Raw genomic sequence first — 19,082 nt, 5'->3', positions numbered from 1 at the left:
ACTAACAACCATGCTAACAACAACAACAAACAATTTCAACACAGAAAAATGAATAAATAATCACAGAATATACAAAATGAATTTTATTTGCATTGAAAATGTCACCCAATACTGTCTATAGATCTTGATATACCTCAGGGGCTATGAGTGGCAGATGAATGGCAGATGTTTGAATGGATGGTGTGTGTTTGTGTGTGTGTGTGTGTGTGTATATATAAATGTATATACCATGTATAAATGTTTCCGGTAACTATTAGGCCAAAGAGACAGATGCAGAAATGAAGTAGCAAGCTAATGTCTGCAAACCTTGCAGTCTAAATAAACATGTTTAAACTGATTATGTACAATACAGGCCTCACAGTCAGTAGTTATAACTGACTCAAATCCAACAATAAAAACAGACAAATTACTTTTTAAAACAATTATGAAAAAACAATAAACATAATGACGCCACAAAAACCCTTTTAAACACAACAGACTCAGTTTCATTATAATCAAGATATAGCTCAGAGACTAGTGATGAAATCTCTGTTGGGAACGATCCATGGGGCCTCTGAGCAACGAGCATGTTGCTTTAATCTGAATATGGAGAACTCATCTGTAAAACAAAAAGGACAACATCAGCAGGAGAAGACTATATCTATAAAAGAAGAAGAAAAAAGCAGCAGACACTACAGTATTAGCACAAAAAGTCAAGCTGTGCTGTGTAAACTATGCTGTTGTTCTCTGGTAATTTTTTCATTAACATGATGACTTAGTTCATGCGTCTTATCCAAAGTTTTTCTGAAGCCGTTTTAAGACAACAGCAAACACAACAGACGGATGAGGCAAGTGTTCTTCTATATTTTTTTCTTATGGCCAACAAATTCCATAAAAAAGACCAAAACCAACAACCAACAATGTGTTAGTCCGTCTCTTTACATTTGTTTACATTGCCAATCTTGCCTGTGGTTCCTGTTGAAGAAGTTCAACTTTAAAGCAACATCATGTAACTTTTCTACCTTACAGTACCTTTCTATCATTATGATGTTACATTGACGTGTAATCAGGTAAACGGTGTCTCTGTCATTCCCTATCCCTGTATGTCTGTTTCTGCACTTTGTGCTTCGAGTATGATCATCTGCAAGAAGTACGTAATGTTTTTTACGGCAGTATGTCACACACCAATATCTAATTTCACTTATTTTTGGTGAAACTGGATTATATTTATGGAGAAAATGTTTTCTGGTGTAATGTAAAATTTATATTACATGATTGTGTGTTCTTTTATAACCATATATAGCCATGTTTGATCTCAGTAATATTCGAAAAAGTTTTTTACGTATAACACTGTGTGACTTATAGTCTTGTTTGGTTTCACTCAGTACCTTGCACTTAGAAATCTTTCTCTCATTTATGAAAGTTCTTTGTAGAAGTAGTTTTTTGATGCATAAACTTGACCTTGGCTCTCACGGTCCAGCGGAGCTTGTTAGTGAGGTTTGATAGTGATGAACACATTCCATTGTAGCCACCTGCTACAGTTAGATCAGTAAATCATAATAATGACGAATACTCCTTAGAAGTGTATAAGAATCACTGCCCCACCCTGAACATTTTCTGCAGACTGTCTTGTGCATTTGTAGAACTGTTCCTCTTGCAAGAATAAAATGACAAAACCTTTAAGGACCAATTGATTGACTCAAGATCCTTATTTTGTGTCGGTGAATTGCTTCCCATGTCCTGCCCTGATGTCCTCCAGCTTAACTCTCTGTGAGTTTCCTGGATAGTAAAGTAAACTGCTGCAAGCTGTGCCTGCTGTTAGCTAATGTTATCCCCGCTCAGTTACCCCTTGTCATGTTACTGCATGGGAGTGGTTCCTCAAAGAGCAATGGGAGTGTTGGTGTTTATTCTGGTAGCACAGGAGCTTTGGACCGCCAGGAAGATTTCAAGCCCAGTGTCATGCCAGAACCAGAACCGGGCAAGTAGTCAATGTAACTGGACAAGAGCTTCTATAGACATAGCTAGTGGGCAGGGGTAAAGAGCCCCAAGAGGATGACGGAGAAAGCTGAATGTGAAGCTATAGGAGCAGGGCGGTGTATGTAGAATTGAGTCAAAATGTAGATTCAGTGACTGTGTTTTTATTAATAAAGGAACATTCACCCAGTGCCGTGTGGGTCATTGATGTATTTTTAATAGTTTTTGGAGTTCTATGGCACTAAAGGAATGAGGCAAATCATTTAGTCCATTGTTAGTAGGATCAATTCATTGTTGGTTTGGGTCTTTTTATGGCTTTTTTTTAACAATAAGAAGAGTACAGTCCACCAAATACCAATGCATGCAAACTTACGGTGTCGATGTCAAAGCATAGGTGCTCACTGAGCATATCAAACTCTCCGGGAGTCATTGGTGGCTCAGGAGACTGACAAGACGGTGGCGTGCTGGTTGAATTAGAGCTGAGATAACAGAGAAAGAGAGATATGTGAAGGGACTCTCATCAGTGGAAAACCAGACATAAGTCATTCAAATGTTATATAGTACTTTCTAGATCATTTTCGGTCTGTCTCAATATGCCGACATAATCTTTAGTCCAATAATTAAATGTCAGGGTAAAATGAAAAAGACAATAAGTTGAGTAGCAGTCTTCAAATAAACTCACCGTAGTTCTGAGATGGGGATCAGAGTGGACGGTATGTATGGATGGACTGTAAATTTAAGATACAAGAAAGATTAGTGTTGTAGCTACAATCTAGTCAGCCAACAAAGATCCAAAACAAGCACAGAAAACTCTAAATGATGAAATTGTATTGTACTTACCTTTGCTTGGCTGGCTGTTGTAAAGCCGTCCGAAGGCCTCGTCTTTAGGGATGTCGGGGTAGAGGAACTTGAGCGGGTTCTCTGGGACGACCCCATCGGAGATCACTTTGTAGTCTCGTATGATGTCGGCAAACGGGAGAGCGCTAAGCCGGTTTTTAGTGTAAGGCTCCACAGAGTTGAACTTCACATCTCCTGTTGGAGCAAAGTACAGTTTAAGATCAACCCCCAGTCCTGTGTGAAATATAAAACTTGACTTGATCCTGGACGAATCATATGTCGAAGAATATATCCTATGATGGTGTCCATAAAACTTTCTCATTAACTGTCTGGAAGTGTAAAACATCAGCAGTTTAGTATACGTCTGTACTGTAATGGAAATGTAAAGAGAACTCACCATTGTCCTTGTGCTCCACCCAGGTGAAGGTGATTCCTCCGAGGTGGCTCTCACTGAAGCGTAACAGGAAGGTACCCGGCTCTCTGTCCTTCAGCAGAGTGCGCTCCATCTCTTTACTCACAAAGCCCATGATGTAGCTGCATGGGTGGGTGGTAGTGATAAAAGAGGAGAACTTAATGTCTGATTTGCTTCTTTAATCACATTTTAACCTTCTCCTTCATCAGCATTGCTTGGCTGTGTTTTGTTGCTTTGTGTTGCTTGCATGTTGAACCGGTTGTTGCTGTATTGTACTGATGTTTTGATGCTCTGCATAGCTTGTGTTCTCTTTTTAAGAATTCTTGTTTTGTTGCGTTCTCTACAGCGTCTTATTGTCCTTGTTTTGTAAATTTGATCTCTTCATAGGTATCAAAAGATCTTGCCAAAGGAGAGCCACCACACACTGAACTTCACAACGGCTCTTCAGAAACCTGTGGGTGATGTCACGGAGAGTACGTCCATTTTTTATACTGTCTATGGTTGAGATGTACGAGAGTGAATCCAGCCTCAATGCCCAATTTTTGTAATCAGTAATGTAATCTACTGGATTACAAAAAAAATGTAATCTAATATGAAAACTGTCGGATTTCATTGTATTCATTCATCGTATTTTAGGATTGCATTTTAAACAAACAAACAAAAAAACATCTAAACATCTTTTTTTTTTAAAAGTCAATATACATAAAATACATTTTGCATATTGAGCATTTACAGTTGGTCAAATAAAGTTACTGTTACAAAAACAAACCTTGGTTGTACTGTGTGCCTTCTACAACATGCGGGATGCTGTTTCTTTTGTGTACTTTTTAGATGTTCTTGGGTTTTTAACATTTCAAAAGTAAAAGCGATAGGTCAGAAATTGCCATGAATGGAAGGCTGTTTTGATGGGACTGCTGCTTGAACCTTCCATTTTGACTCAACACCATTATTTTTTCACCTTTTAGGTCTACCACAAAGTAAAGTACTTGTCAAGAAACTCTGTATGTCCCACCAGATGCACTTTTCATGAGTTAATACAGCACTGGTTCTCATGAGATAAAGGATGATAAGTTTAAAACTGCCAAAAATCCATGATAATATAACTTAAATCTAATTTTTCAAATGTAATCTGGGCTGATTATAGTTCCTTTTTTTTAATAATCTGATTACGTAACCCTGATTACATGCAATCCATTACTACCTAACCCTGTAACATTCAATAATAGCAGAGATCTATCAGGACAGCTTGAGTGGGCGGACTGTCAGGTGGGCTTACTTCTCATTCCAGACTGGCTGCAAGTGCTTCTTGATGAGCTCCAGGATGGAGTCCAACCACATCCAGAAACTGAATGGCTTTCCTGCAATATTCTCCTTGAAGAATGTGTGATACATGGAAAAGTTTCAGTGAGTACTTTTAAACATGTAATGGACAGAACATGCTTTGGCCACTAGATGGCACAATCATACTGGAGATGAGATACTTACTTTAGAGAACTTTGACCAGGACACCTGATAGTCACTGCAGGAGGCATGCTGACCTACAAAGATATGTAGTAAATAACATCAGTCATTTATGTTGAAAGAGTATGCTCTAGACCTAATCTGTATGGAAAGTGTTATATGTGTTTTGTTATGATTTGGCGCTATATAAATAAAACTGAACTGAATTGAATTGTTATTTTATTGGTTGAGAAAATTCTCCGACATCAAGAAGCTACATAAGCTATTTTTATTAATAAAAACCCTTGTTGGATTAGCTGAAAACTGCACTGTCACAAAGTTGACTTTTTAGGAATATGCAGTTCTCACAACAAACAAATGAAGATTTTACAGAATATGATGTATGGCTGTAAAGTAAACAACCAAACAGTATATAAAGTATTTAAAATGGGCTCAACTTTAAACATTTACAGCAGTAAAATGAAACATACACATTATTGCAGCAGTAACATTGATCCAGTAACACCATATTCAGTAATAAAACACTGACTGTTTTTCTGCAGGACTTTTACATCTGATAAATGTAGCTGATAATATTTACATACAGAATTTGAATCCAGAACCTTTACTTAAGTAAAAGATTCGAATACTCAGCCATGTGTTTTCTTGTGTTTCAATCACCCCATGTATTTTGAAATGGGCAAACATACCAAGAAGCTTTTCTCCCAGCATGGTGAGCTGCTCTTTGTTGAGGCCTTGACCAGCAAAGGTGGAGAACTGCCAGCTGAGGACCTCAGAGAGCTGACTCCATGTAGCCCGAGGTGGGTTACCAAAGAACGCCAAGTTCTGTGGATTATAAGAAAATGGTGAGAAGAAGGAAGAGGATGTTTTTGAACACCTCTTACATAATGTGCTACAGTTCAACTGTACTCCAAAAAACATCCTCTAAGACAATCTTTAAGTATTGTATTGCACGGTGCAGTATTGTTTTGTAATGTCGTGTGAGTGTTAGCTCACCCTCGGCTCATCTGTCAGAAGGTTATACCACATGACAGACGCCCAGCCTCCGGGCAGTTGGCTCACGTTGGAAATGACCACCAGTGGCAGAGAACATGTCTGGAAGAGTTCACATACACAATAAGCAAAAGGAGCAGACAACACACAGCGTGACATCGAGGAAAATCTACTGTATCCTGGCTCTGACCTCCAGATCGATGGTGAGACCCTGCACCGTGAAGCAAGCCTCAAAACTGAGAGAGTGAAGTTCCTCTGTCACAGAGAGTAGACCCTGCAAAACACACAGATCCATTTCAGATAATAAAATAATGCACGTTAATACATTACTTATTTTCATTCAGAAAATAAAATGACAGTACCCTAGGTGCATCTGCATTTCTTACCTCGTTCCCCTTTGTGCCGTTGATATATTTCTTTTCTTTGAGTTGCTGTAAGACACAAATTTAATGTCAGCTGGCCAGTAGTGGAAGAAGTACTCGGATCTTTTACTTAAGTAAAAGTAGCAATACCACAGTGTACATTTACTCCTGCATCCTGTGAAGGAATTTTCTATTCTAGCATGCCACATATGGGGTTATAGGTCAGTGTAGGGTAAAGGATAATGTTCAATCTTCCATTGTTATGCAGACACTGACTTCTCCTTGAGATACAGAGCAGATGAATGCTTGTGTTTAGGAAAGGCACGACTCTGATCATTACTATGCTGACCGAGGTCAGATGGCAGGGATGTCACTCATCAAGACCAAACGGCAAATACCTAATGCTGTGGATGGTAAATGGTAAATGAACTGTACTTATATAATGCATTCTGACCACTCAGGATGCTTTTACACTACATTTCACATTCACCCATTAATTCAGACATTCATGCTGATGTTATTGGCTACCAAGAAGCCAACTGGAGAGAGGAGCTTATTCATTCACACACCAACGGCATAGCCTTCAGCCTTCAGGATTTTGAGTTCAGTCATTCACTTCTGATTAGTGAATGACTGCTCCGTCTCCTGAGTCAATATTATTGATGTAAGCATCACTAATGTTGCTGCTGGTAACGGTGGAGCTGATTGTAATTACTTTGTACTGCTGGGACTTGAACTATAATAATATATCATATTTTATTTGTTGATGATATTTTATATAAATAACACAAAGTAATGAAAGTTATCAAATAAATAATGGTGGAGTAAAAATATGAAAAAATAGAAATACAGTTAGTTACATTCCAGTGCTGCAGTTGACTCGAAATCAACAAATTCAAACCAAAAACCGATGAAGAAATTCAACAGCTGTCTTACCAGGTGTCTGAACTCCACCGACAGGCAGCCGTTTGAATAGTCCTCAATGTCCATAACTTTAGTGTTGTTGGTCAGGATGAAAAACTGACGACTTCTGAGGTGAAAAAAGACGGTAAAAAAAAGAGGCCTCATGGATTTGTCAAATTCATATCTATGCTGACTGTTTGTTTTAGATTAAATGTGAATGAATTCTTCTGAATACTTTAACTATGAAGGAAAACAACTTGTTTTCAGATTACTGTAACAACTTGATTGAACCTCAGCGGGAGAATCTGAGCAACTTGTGGTCCGGGATATTATATATATATTATATAAAAATATTTTAAAGGAAATTTAAACAAAGATAATCCCAGAAAAACAAAGTTTCACTGCAATGCTTTAATCACAGGTAAAAAAGGGTATACTTTCTTCTAAATTGGTCGTGTTTTGAAATTAAACCATGTCTTCAAACATAAACGTGTGCATGTTCACAGTACTGACTGCAGTATGTCTAAAACTGTTCTTCTAATGTGCTAACTTTTATTAGTGCTAAAATTAAACATCAGCAGAACTTCCTGTACTGAGGTTGTTTGTACTCACACTCTGCCAGGGGGGAGGTCCCTAGAGACACACAAAAACACACACATGTAGGAAGTTTAGCAGTCAGACAAATGTATCTGAAGAATATGACTTTTACATATATTGTAACTTAAACATAGAAATCCCACTTGTCAAATGTTGTTTTCACTTTGAGCTGATAATCCACCTCTGGAAGTTTAACCAGGAGTCTGGAAGAGTAAAAAAGGTTTAATTAAATTCTCGCCTCAACATTACTACAATTCTTTCGTCATCCAATAATAAATAAAACCAAATAAAATGATTTAACTGAGATTTAAACAGGAATGAAATCGTGAAAACACATTATATCACGTGATAATACCTGACTTTTGTGGTGAATTGCACTCCTGTCTTGATGATGAGGGGTTTCTGTGGATGTGTGGGCATGCATGGCTGCTTCTCCACCACAAACGAGCTGAGAACAAACCACACCTTGTATGATTTTACACCATTTCCACCATGTTCACATCACTATATAGCTCTTTCTTGTAGAAGTTGGTTGTATTCAGGGCCATACTATATTGTGTTGTTGGCGCTGTGAGCACACGAGGAAGTCATTTATAAGTGTCAGCACTCTCAGTCTTCCATCTGTACTGTACGTGTCAAAAAACTCGTGCAACACAACTTAACCGATACAAACATGTAAAACTAGAAGTCCTTAATAAAAGTGTTGCACCTCGGAGTGCAGTAGGCATGATTAAAACCTGCGTCATGTTGTACTTTCTTCTCATTGAGTACCTCTTGATGAGGTGGTAGATGAGGTATTTGACCCGCTCCTCCAGCTGAGGTTTCTGCAGGGGGATTGGGTCACATTCGTAGGTGACCTTCACGACCAGCTCTCCCAGTTTGTCCAACTGACGCTTGATCTGGAAGAGACTCTGGGCTATCAGAGTAAACCTGAGAGGAGACAAGTGAGAGAAAAGGGGAGACTCCATGGTTATTTTATATACATGACTTTAAAATAATTTGTCATGCTTGAGTTTCCTCAAGCATAACAAATTATAGAACCAGTGTCATGCTGGCACAGGAGCTGGGCAAGTGAGCAATGTAACCAGGCTCAGCAGTCTCTATGGACATGATGACAGGGGGGAAAAATCAAAGGGGACGATGACGGAGGAGCTACTAGAGAAAATGAGAAAGTAACCGAGAGGCCAAGAGGCCACCAGACAGGACTGGGACTTTTAGTCGTTGATGAGTGCTTCATGAAAAGCTGGGCTTCTTGCTTTTGGACTAGTAAGTAATATTAGCTGTTTGTGTCTTGTGTTGTTGCATTTACTTTATGTTTGGCTGTTAGCAAAGTTTTTGACTCACTAGTTTTTGATCATAAGTGTTGTAAGTTTTTATAAGGTATTTGATCATAAATTAAAGTAGTGGACGAATTAAAGTTAAGGGATCACCAAAGTCATTACGATTCATTCCGAAGGGGAAAAAAGTTATGATACTTAAAAATAAAAAAATACGATACTTTCAGTGGAGACATTTCATCAGTACCACAAAACTCAACCTGATGGTGGTGCTACATAAAAAATAAAGATCCCTATCTAGCTAAAAACATACCTACAGTAAGCTCTTTGTGACTTACTTAACAATAAAAACTAAATTAAAGCAACTGTTTTTTCAGAGCTGCTGGAAAAGAACGCAATCTTATGTTGATTGAACTATTGAATGTCACCAAGTCGAGGACGAGAACAACAGAAAAGTGTCCTTATAAATTACAACAAATGAGAATGTGATGAGAAACAGAAAGTGATGCATCCTCCCAGCTGAGCATCTTTGGCTGACTTAAAAAGGGAAGAGGGACATTTGCAAGAAAAAGTCTGAATACTCCAGTAAGTAATTGGACTGTAGGCTTCCTGACAAATTAAAGAGTAATTTCTTTCAAAAGAAATTACATTTCTAATCAGAAGAGCCAGTTTATTCTGATAAAGGTGATATTTTTACTCAGATTGAACCCTAGATGCAGCACACTTTCAGGTCCAGCTTTGTGTTAACTGATTTTACTTACAAAGGTCAGTGTGATCATCGTGACAGGCCGACTTAACCTGTGGTAAAATATCTTCCACCACTGCAGATTGGTAATGTAATGGGATTTATCTCGGCTTCAGCATGAAAGAAATGATTTCGGTAAACAGCAGCTCTTTACCAACTCTGCAGCTGGTCCAAGCCGGTGAGCAGCGGACCTCCGATAGCTGCGATCTGCTGCCTTCGCTTCCAGTCCTGTAGCTCAGGGTTGAGCTGAGAGGTCACCAGGTCGTCAATCTCCTTCACCACAACGTCCATCTTTGACAGGATCTCCTGAGAAAGATGAGAAAAACAGCTGAGGTTGTTAATGAATTATAAATTATATGACAGTTTTTATTTATTTGTGAACTCATGAGGTGAGACATTGTGGTAAGACACTCTCGTCCCTCACGTCAGATCTTTGCATCATGATACAAATGCATACCTTCCTTTTAAAGTCGAGCCCGTTGAGCATATCCTGCAGTCTGGTTACTTCCTGTTTCATCATCTCAGAGTTTCTATCTGTCGAATCTGACACACATGCACACACAAAATCACCACTATATAGTTTTGAATATGTTCTTGGGTGTTGCAGTGTTTTGCACAGGAAATAGAAATAATGTGTGTTATAACAGGGCTCACCTCGAGACTGTAGGGTCTTGTAGCGGAAATCAAAGTCATCCTGCATGTCTTCGATGTATTTCACAGCCTGGTCCATCAGCTAGACAAAGGTTTTTAAAGTTAATTTCATAGCATGACATGTAGTCATAATGTTTTTGTTTCGATATTCCTCTGAGACGTCTGTGTGTTTCAGTTACCTGCACGCTGTTCCTGATGATCCCAACTCTGTTGTCCATGTTTTTCTGCCTCTCAAAGGCCACAGAATTCTGCAGTGACTTCTCCAGTGGACCCTGTTGGACAAAATGTTATTTTTAGTTCATTTTTACTTTAGTTAAAATTTCTCTTCTCCTTGTACATCCGTTCTCACACTATGTAACTTTGTGCTTTGTTCATTTATGGCACTAAGTCAAACACCACCAAAGATTTTGCTGATTTTGGTGAAACTGGATCATATTTCATGGAGAAAATGTTTTCAGTTTTCCCTCTGTTATCCTCCTGGATGGACTTTAAAGTAATGCTGCAAACTATAGCTGCTGTTATACAACGTTAGCTCAGTTTATAAGTCGGGCTGTCTGGACTGTGAGCTCAGAGCTCCAGGGGAGTGTTAGTGTTTGTACCACAGGTGTTTTGGACCACTGGGAAGAGAAGATTATTAGTTGATTATAATATAGTCATAACAAATGCATGTGTACAACAGCTGCATACTGTAGCCAAAAATGTGACCATAAGAGCAGCGAGAGTAAAACCAAAATGAACAGTCAGGTGATAATTCACGTTAGTTTCATGTGACTTTCACATACAAGTAGTCACATGGTCCACTCTTAATAAAGAAATGTTGAATGTAATAATAACAACGTTATTTATATAGCACCTTTAAAAACAAGGTTTACCAAGTGCTTTACAGAGCGGACAGAGGGCAAACAAGTTAAGGAAACAGGCAGAGCAATAAAAACAATAAAACTGAGGCCAAAATCTTAGAAATGAAAGAAGAACATTAATAAGAGGTATTAACATATGTTGGGGTGTTTTTTGTGTGAAGCACTTTGTGTTACATATTTTGTATGACAAGTGTTACACAAACAAACGTCTGATTGATTGATTAAAAAAAGATGACATCACAAAAGTCTGTAAAAATGAGTTTAAAGAAGTGAATTAACAGAGTTCACTCATTCAGCGAGCCTTATCTCCTCAGGCAGGTTGATCCAAAGTCGAGAAGGTCCTGATGCAGCTCACCACTAGATTTGAGCCTCGCAGCAGAAGTAACCCGCCAGAGGATGTAAGGCACAAACTGGCTCATATGGAGTTAACATGCTGGCAATGTAGTGAGGGGCCGAACTCCAAAAAAGCTTTAAAAGTGATCAGTAAAATCTTAAAATCAATTCTAAAAGCACACAGGAAGCCAACAGAGATTGGAGTGACGCAATGTCGTCTAAAAAACGGTTAGAAGCCGAGCTGCTGCGTTCTGAGCTAGTGTGATTTACAATTTATGATTTAAGGTAAATTTGTGGATTATTTTGTGTAGGAATATACGCTCTTTACTTTTTTTATGTAAAAGTATAAACCGACTAACTCACAGTGTCTTTAACGACTAATTGTGCTCTTTCTCAGGTGTGATTTCTGACTATTTATCTTACAGCATCCCTTCTACAGCAGCCTACTACATCTTAGTAATAGTTATTGGAACGCTTAAAAAACAATTACTGTAAGAAACTGTGCCATACTGTTTCCTGGCAATAAGGCCCTATTCAGACAGGTGAAGCAGTTGGAAAAGTGGGAGTGTGCATTACACAACAATATCTTCCTGGTAGCAGCCCTTATTTACCAGCAGCAGCTGTTAATAAGGAAGCAGAGGTACTTCCCCTCTGATGGAGACAATGTGACAAACCTGTTCCTGCATGCAGGCACTGGAGAGGATACGCCGCTCCTCCTTGAGGCAGGTGGAGATAACCTTGGCCATGATTGCGGGGTTGGATGTGTATTTCATCTGTTTGACACACACACACACACACACACACACACACAGAATAAACCAGGTTACAAAAACACCCATGCCACACATTGATTTAATGTTTGAACAGAAATGTACAAAAGCCACAACAAACAGCAGAGATATGTTTAAGGTTTCCGGTGAGTTTGCTATCTGTTTATCTTGAAAAAACACGCCTAGTTCTCACAGAGACTTGTCATGTTGACTACGACAAAAGAAATGAGGTTCAACTGGACTGATCTCGTGTGAGACATAATGAAAGTGCAAGTAGGCAGGTAGCCAAAGGTGTGCACAGATACCAGGGATGTTATAGCCTGTAACCATAACGTTTCTCTGCACCTTGGAGAACATTTGGAGGGTGTGAGCCTCATTTATTAATAACACAAACAAAATAATGATTGACAGCTATCTGAATATAAAGAAGATTTATGAGTAATACATTATTCCCGGAATGAATGGACATTTTTGTCCATTTGGGCAGATTTCTCCTCTTTATCTGGCCTTTTTGGCTGTGTTAGTGCATATAGCACAGCTTCTCTTTTGAGGATTTTACCCTTTAATTGTCAGTTTGATTCCTCGATGGGAAATAACTCCTAATTGTTTGTTATTGGGGTTTTTTCATAAATAACAACAGTGACATCAAAACCTCAAAATGATTGAATGATTGAGCAGGGCCGAAGTGTTCATGCTGAAAAAAGCAGAAATAGTAATTTGCAAATCCAAAGTTTTTTGGAAGTGGACATTTTTGTCGTTAATGATTTAAACGGGTAGTAAATTAAACTGATGCGTGAGGGTTAAATAAAAGAGGTGAATGTTATGACTTTTATTCAAACTCGCTGAAAAGAAAACACTGGATCCTACATTTCCCATAGTGCACCCATAACATCTCAGCTCAAGCACAGAGATCAGATATATCTGCATTTTTTTGTGTTGTGTGTTGAAGCTAAAACTGATACATTTTCTCCTGATTTGTGTGAACAATTTTTAGTGTCAAAATGTTCAGAGGATATGTGTTTGTGCAAGTCCAATATTTACTCCAGTTATTCTGGGGCTATTAGAGTCATCAGACTCGGGACCTGTTGTAGGGCTCCTACTCTGTCAGCAGTGCCTTAACCCATGTGACACAGTGCGGCGTCTCTTTTCTTAACTATCTCTGGTCACATGTACCATGATGTGTTCACTGTCATTAAGGCTATAAGATAGACAGACCTCACGCCTGTTTCACTTGTTGCTATAAAAACTTCATATTTCTCTATCGTGACGTGTATGATAGATGCAACACATCCATAACAGTCACCAACTGGAAAAAATATAACATCATGCCTGTATCGCAATGAATCGTGGAGGATTAGATCAGTGAAGTCGGCACCCCAAGTGGACTCTTTGGAAATCTTCAGAAAGTCCACTCGAGGCCTCTTGTGGAGGTCAGATGGCCCTCAGGAGTCTGCTAGAGCACTGAAGTCTGGAAATCTGAATCGAGCCAAAACTCTGCCTTTTGTTACATCATGATATCATGATGACATTTTACAATTATTTTCACTTTGTTCAGAGTCACAGAAGACATTTCGTAGGGTGAGTGGTTTCTTCCTGTGACTAAACTGACCTTTGTATGTAAAAACGGTGGAGTGCCCGGAGGATTTTTTCTGTTTCACACATCAAGAAAAGCCAAACATAAAAAGTTCCTGTGCTTAAAGTATTTCATTTCCAAATAAAAACTGGACTGCTTCATGTTCATTGATTACATCTAAAACATGATGCAAACTTTCCCCCAGCCAAACTCCTCCTGTCTCTACATCAGCACACGATGCTGCTCGTGTTCTGCATGAGATTTACATGAAGCGCAGCGTGACGCTTTGCTCATCAGCCCATTCAAAAGCCCACTGAAAAAAAGTACAAAACTTTCTTCCGTGGGAAGAGGAAACTTTTTCTCTCGCCTCCAAGTTTTCATGCATTAGCATCATTGCCAGGATGCATCAACAAACACCTACACGCTCACTTTCATTACAGTAACAGCGATAACGTTCAGTGCTGGAGACTGGCGTGGTTTAGTCTTTCTAACATCTGAAAGCTACTGTTTGATTGATGTGGGTTATTCTGGAATAATGTTTCATTTTATTGATGTTTCTTGTCAGAGGCACCTCCAAGAGCGCTCAGGAGGTACATAATATGATTCTGATTAATGAGTAATTAATTTAATTTATTAATGTATAATTCAATCAATAATGTATATTGTGAACTGTTGACTTGTCCAATTGTTAACTTGTCCAGCGCGTACTCTTCAAAATATTCCTGTTTCGCTGAGTTTAAAGAGCATTTGCAGTCGTACAAGGAGAAAACCAAAACTACAAACTCAAGTTGTTTTTAAAGATCAACACCTTCAGGAAGTCGCAAAGTCATCACAGGGCACATAGAGACAACCAACCATTCACACTCACATTCACATCTACGGACAATATAGACAATTAACCTGTTGAGCGCATGTCTTTGGAAAGCACTATTGTCACCTATTGAAAATGTTTGGTGCATTATGAAACATAAAATACGGCAATGGAGATCTCAAACTGTTGAGCAGCTGAAATCCAACATCGGATACGAATTCCACTTTAAATATTATAGCAACGTCTCCTCAGTGCCTGGACGTTCATGTTGTGTTGTTAAAAGTATGTTGTGTTGTAAAAATGTGATGAACAGAGTGGAAAACATGACCCTGACCCAACTTATTTGAAACATGGTGGTGGCATCAAATTCATTTTTGCTGTATGCCATCCCCTCTCCCGCTCACCTTACCTTTCTGTCACTATCAAAATAAAGGTTCAAAAAATAATCTTAGAAAATAACAAGCCAGCTGAGTGAGTTTTGATTTCACACAGGACAAAGACAGCAGCTTTCTGGCGGGAAACCCTGAAGGCAAACATCTCCCATGCGCAGAAAAAAATGAGTTTTCAAATCTTGGGTTACCATCTAGACACGACCAGAGAGAAGGGACGGCATGCAGCAAAGGTACTCAGGACTCAGCTTTAATACTTGGGGCACATGCTCCACCAGATGAGCTACAGGGGCACCCCATGATTTTTGATTTTCTTCTTTATTTTATCTGATAATGAGCTAATTATGCTCATTACACAAACTCTTAGCGGCCAAGTTGAATTTTCCACTAGATCTACGGATTTAAATTCTAAAGGTTGACAGGAAACTGGGGTCCAAGAAATTTCCATTAGCTCACTCGTCAGTCAAAACAGCAGTGTGTTTCTAAAGAAAACCAGCAACAAAAATGTCAAATGCGTCACTCTGTGTGTACCACAGGGGTTTTCCTGAGGGAAAAGAGATTCAGTCTTTCTTGTGTGTGCATGAATCAAAGACATACAATTTTACTTACAATACATAACAACAACAACAAGCCACAAACATGCATGACTACCGCATAGGGGTAACTGCTTCCTCTGAAAATGTTGACTCTGACACATGCACTCGCACCTTCAGACACACAGGAAATAGTGGTATGAGCTGAAACGCGTTTGTTCTGCGAAGGTATATCTTTTCCAGAATGTACTGTATGTGTATGCTGTGGCTCATGTGTGTGCTCTGACTTCAACCAAACATCATGCACAGCTCCTGGACTAAACTCTGCTCTCATTATGGCCTTTCACTCGGTTTACTCTCATTTGACATTTGAGGCACTGAACAATGAAAACAGTGGCCTTCCTCTCTCAGGCAACAGAAAAACAACACAAAAATAGAAAGCTGTTACGCTTTCAAAGTGACTCTTAAATTGAAAGTACAGCCAATATATTTTACTTCCCTTTCAGCTCCAGCACACCATGCACCAGAGATCTCAAAATTACTTCTCTTTTTTTACAGATGTTTTAACTAGATGACAGTCTATGGTTGAATTTAATTCACACTATAAAGCAACTTTACTTTTTACTTTTAACAGCATACATACATGACAAGTGTACGATGATGTCTGAAACTATTTACCAGTTTTTCTGTCCGATAAGTGGACTTGTCCCCTAAAATGAACATTTGATGAATGTATTATCTTGCTTTTATGGACTTTACTGTCTTGTATTTCTTATATTGTCATCATCATTTCCCCCTGGGATTATTATTAAGTATTTCTGATTCTGATTTTGATTCTGATCATATTCTTAACACTTAATTTTGTTTTGTTTTCTTTCGTTTTGGCTCTCTGCTGTCATTTTGCATGAGTATCCTGTTTGTGCTTGCCTGTTAACTCTGTTTTTAAAGATGCTATATAAATAAAGTTATTATTATTATTAATCCTTGTCCTGTTCTGTCATATTTTTATACTCTGTATCCTCTGTTTCCCTGCTTGTTGACACCAACTCCCACCTCTCAAGTCTCAACATGTTCTTCCTCCCTACTTCATTTGTAATGATCAACAAAAACATGTGAGCAAACTGATTTCTAATACTGTTTTGACGCCATTGCTAGCACACTCTGTGTACTCTTTTCTTCTGTTTTCGTCTGTCGAGATACACTGCTGTCTCATGGAGCACACACTATAATTGTTTATGTCGTGCTTTATGACCATGTCACATATTAATCAATGTGCTTTTCATATTGTCATTGTCATACAGTGTGCAGACAAACTGTAAAAAGAAAGGTCTGTGTTGAAAGTGGACCAAGTTGTGAATATGACACAACCAGGACCTGGAAGGATGATGGGAAGGAGACAAACCTGTAGCTGTTGCTGTATCATTTTCATGTTGTGTCTCTGTAGGAAGTTCTGCTCGTGTGAGCGCACCCTGTCCAACTGGGACAGCAGGTTGGTGAACAGCACAGTCGCCATCGACTCGTCGTTAGCTGCCGTGTCCCTGAAAAACAGACAAGGTTAAAGCATATTAAGAGGAAAATGGCTGATATAATGTCCATAAAACAAAAAAAACAGACCCATAATAAAGTAATTCTGTGTGTGTAATATCACATACTAGTGGAAGATAGTGGTTGCTAAAACATAACTTCATTACCCAGCGATCATAAAAGCTGACAGAGGTCATGCTTTTCAATCCAGATGGTTGATCTGTAATGATTTGACATTTTTCTGCATCTACACACCTGCAAATGTGTGTTTATGGTGCTAACACATGTTAGCACACCAGAGAAATTTACCAAGAAAAGCACAGAAATATTTAAAGCCACTTGAGGCAGCAAAACAAGCTAAAAACACATGATGTGACATAAAGTGTGTATAAAGTTGGTATTGGTGTTGAAACACATCCAGCAGACACACCTGTTTCTGTCCACCTATATTCACTCTCCTTTAACTCTGTTTTGTTCTCCACCAACTCATGACAAACATATCTGGCTCAAAGGACGACATGGATGGATGACAGACAGTGTGGGCTATAAAATCAAAACAATGAGCTGAGGGGAACTACTGAGCTGGGTGGTAATTCTTTGTGGTTACGAGCAACCTATTTACACACTACAAGCAATCATTTGATCAGTTGTTAATATAAACAATATAAACTAGTGTATCTTTAAAGTGAAAGATAAAGTCTGTGTGCTTTTGTTTCTTGACTGTTGTTGTTCACAGGTTTGACACAAAGGTATTTTGTGGCTTCATAAAAACATCAGTGGTCGTGGAAGCATTCAGATTGTTGACTTAAATACAAGTACTAATACCACACTGTGGAGATACTCCGCCACAAGTCCCACATGTCTGAAGTAAAAGTGTTATCAGCAACATTTACTTACAGTATTTAAAGTCCTAGTACACATTACTGCTGTAGATGTTTAAGGTTAAGTCATTTTAACTACTTCATATTCTGTTGGGTAGTTTCATCTACAGTAATGCATCATGGTCTGTAAGATCATCATATGTTCTTAGCGTTGCTGTCCTGTGAGAACCACAGAAGAAGAAAGAAAAACAGTTTTCAGCTTTGTGAAAATAACCCATGCCAGCTAATGTTAAATAGCTTGTTTAGCTGAAGGAGAAGGAGAATTTTACCAACACATCAAGGAACTTCATCCTCTTAAAGTAACCAGAGAAGACCCTGACCCCAATTTATTATGACCCCAAAATTATTCAAACAGACCTTGTATTTGCAGAGATATACTATAAAGAGCTAAAAATGAGGCTTAAGAGGTTATCAGGGGCTTAAGAGGGGAGGCAGTAGTTCAGTTCACAGGGACTTTTTACATTACATTGCATTTAGCAGACACTTTGATTGGGAACCGGAGGGTGGCCGGTTTAAGTCCCACATGGACCAAAATATGGAAGGTGGACTGGTAGCTGGAGAGGTGTGTACTAAAGAGTACAATGCACCTCTGGAGTGTTGTAGATATACAATGGAAATACTCTAGCACAGCATTGCCTACGTACAGCACTAAAAACCACTGACAGCTTCACAACAGGATGCAACTGCAGACCTCTGCAAGACAGCTGTAAGTTAAAGGCTCAGTTCACCCAAATTGCAAGTTGTTAGATATATGTCTGTGCTTCCACCAAAATTAATTAGTTTGTGGCTAATTAGGAAGTAATTTGTGTGGAGAACAACCTCCATACACACACACACACACACACACACACACACACACACACACGTACGGAGCAGGACTCACCAATCCTGGGACTCGATCCAGCTGGCCAAACCCTGTCTGATGTCCATGGGGAAGTTATCATCATACAGATAGTCCACATGTTCCAGGAGTCTGATCTCCAGCTGCTGAATCTGTTTCCACTGGCTCATGCTGCCGCGTTAAAAGTTAAAGTTAAAGTTCATTTATGAGATTATTTTTCTGTGACAGTTTGAGTTTGTTAGTTTTCTCCTGTTTGATACCTGAGTCGTTTCTGCGCTGCTTGTTCAGTCTCATCCACCACGTGCACTTTCTTTCTCTCCTTGACTTTCGTTTTTCAATCTGCTGTCAGTTTCAGGAAGCGACCTCATGATATACC

The 19,082-nt window shown here is 38.9% G+C and overlaps 1 protein-coding gene across 2 annotated transcripts; it reads right to left on the bottom strand.

Annotated features, from left to right (window-relative positions):
* Positions 1 to 62: 62 nt before the first annotated feature.
* stat4 (signal transducer and activator of transcription 4) lies at positions 63 to 19,082 on the bottom strand. Of its 2 annotated transcripts, none has more exons than XM_027280449.1 (24): positions 18,967 to 19,082; positions 18,749 to 18,877; positions 16,863 to 16,998; positions 12,059 to 12,157; positions 10,371 to 10,463; positions 10,195 to 10,273; positions 9,998 to 10,083; positions 9,695 to 9,846; positions 8,290 to 8,448; positions 7,874 to 7,966; positions 7,662 to 7,721; positions 7,534 to 7,554; positions 6,955 to 7,048; positions 6,043 to 6,087; positions 5,847 to 5,930; positions 5,660 to 5,758; positions 5,353 to 5,488; positions 4,688 to 4,740; positions 4,479 to 4,573; positions 3,188 to 3,324; positions 2,794 to 2,985; positions 2,636 to 2,681; positions 2,327 to 2,432; positions 63 to 598 (listed from the first exon to the last, which is right to left on the bottom strand). In XM_027280449.1, the coding sequence occupies exons 2-24, from the start codon at positions 18,874 to 18,876 to the stop codon at positions 575 to 577; spliced, it is 2,217 nt and encodes a 738-aa protein (XP_027136250.1). In that variant the 5' UTR covers position 18,877; positions 18,967 to 19,082; the 3' UTR covers positions 63 to 574. The 2 variants fall into 2 exon arrangements, with proteins under 2 accessions (XP_027136250.1, XP_027136254.1); XM_027280453.1 differs by having other exon boundaries at positions 6,955 to 7,045.

The sequence above is a fragment of the Larimichthys crocea genome, chromosome I, assembly GCF_000972845.2.
Source record: "Larimichthys crocea isolate SSNF chromosome I, L_crocea_2.0, whole genome shotgun sequence".
NCBI classification, from domain to species: Eukaryota; Metazoa; Chordata; class Actinopteri; family Sciaenidae; genus Larimichthys; species Larimichthys crocea.
This window is presented reverse-complemented; position numbering and strand designations above follow the sequence as displayed.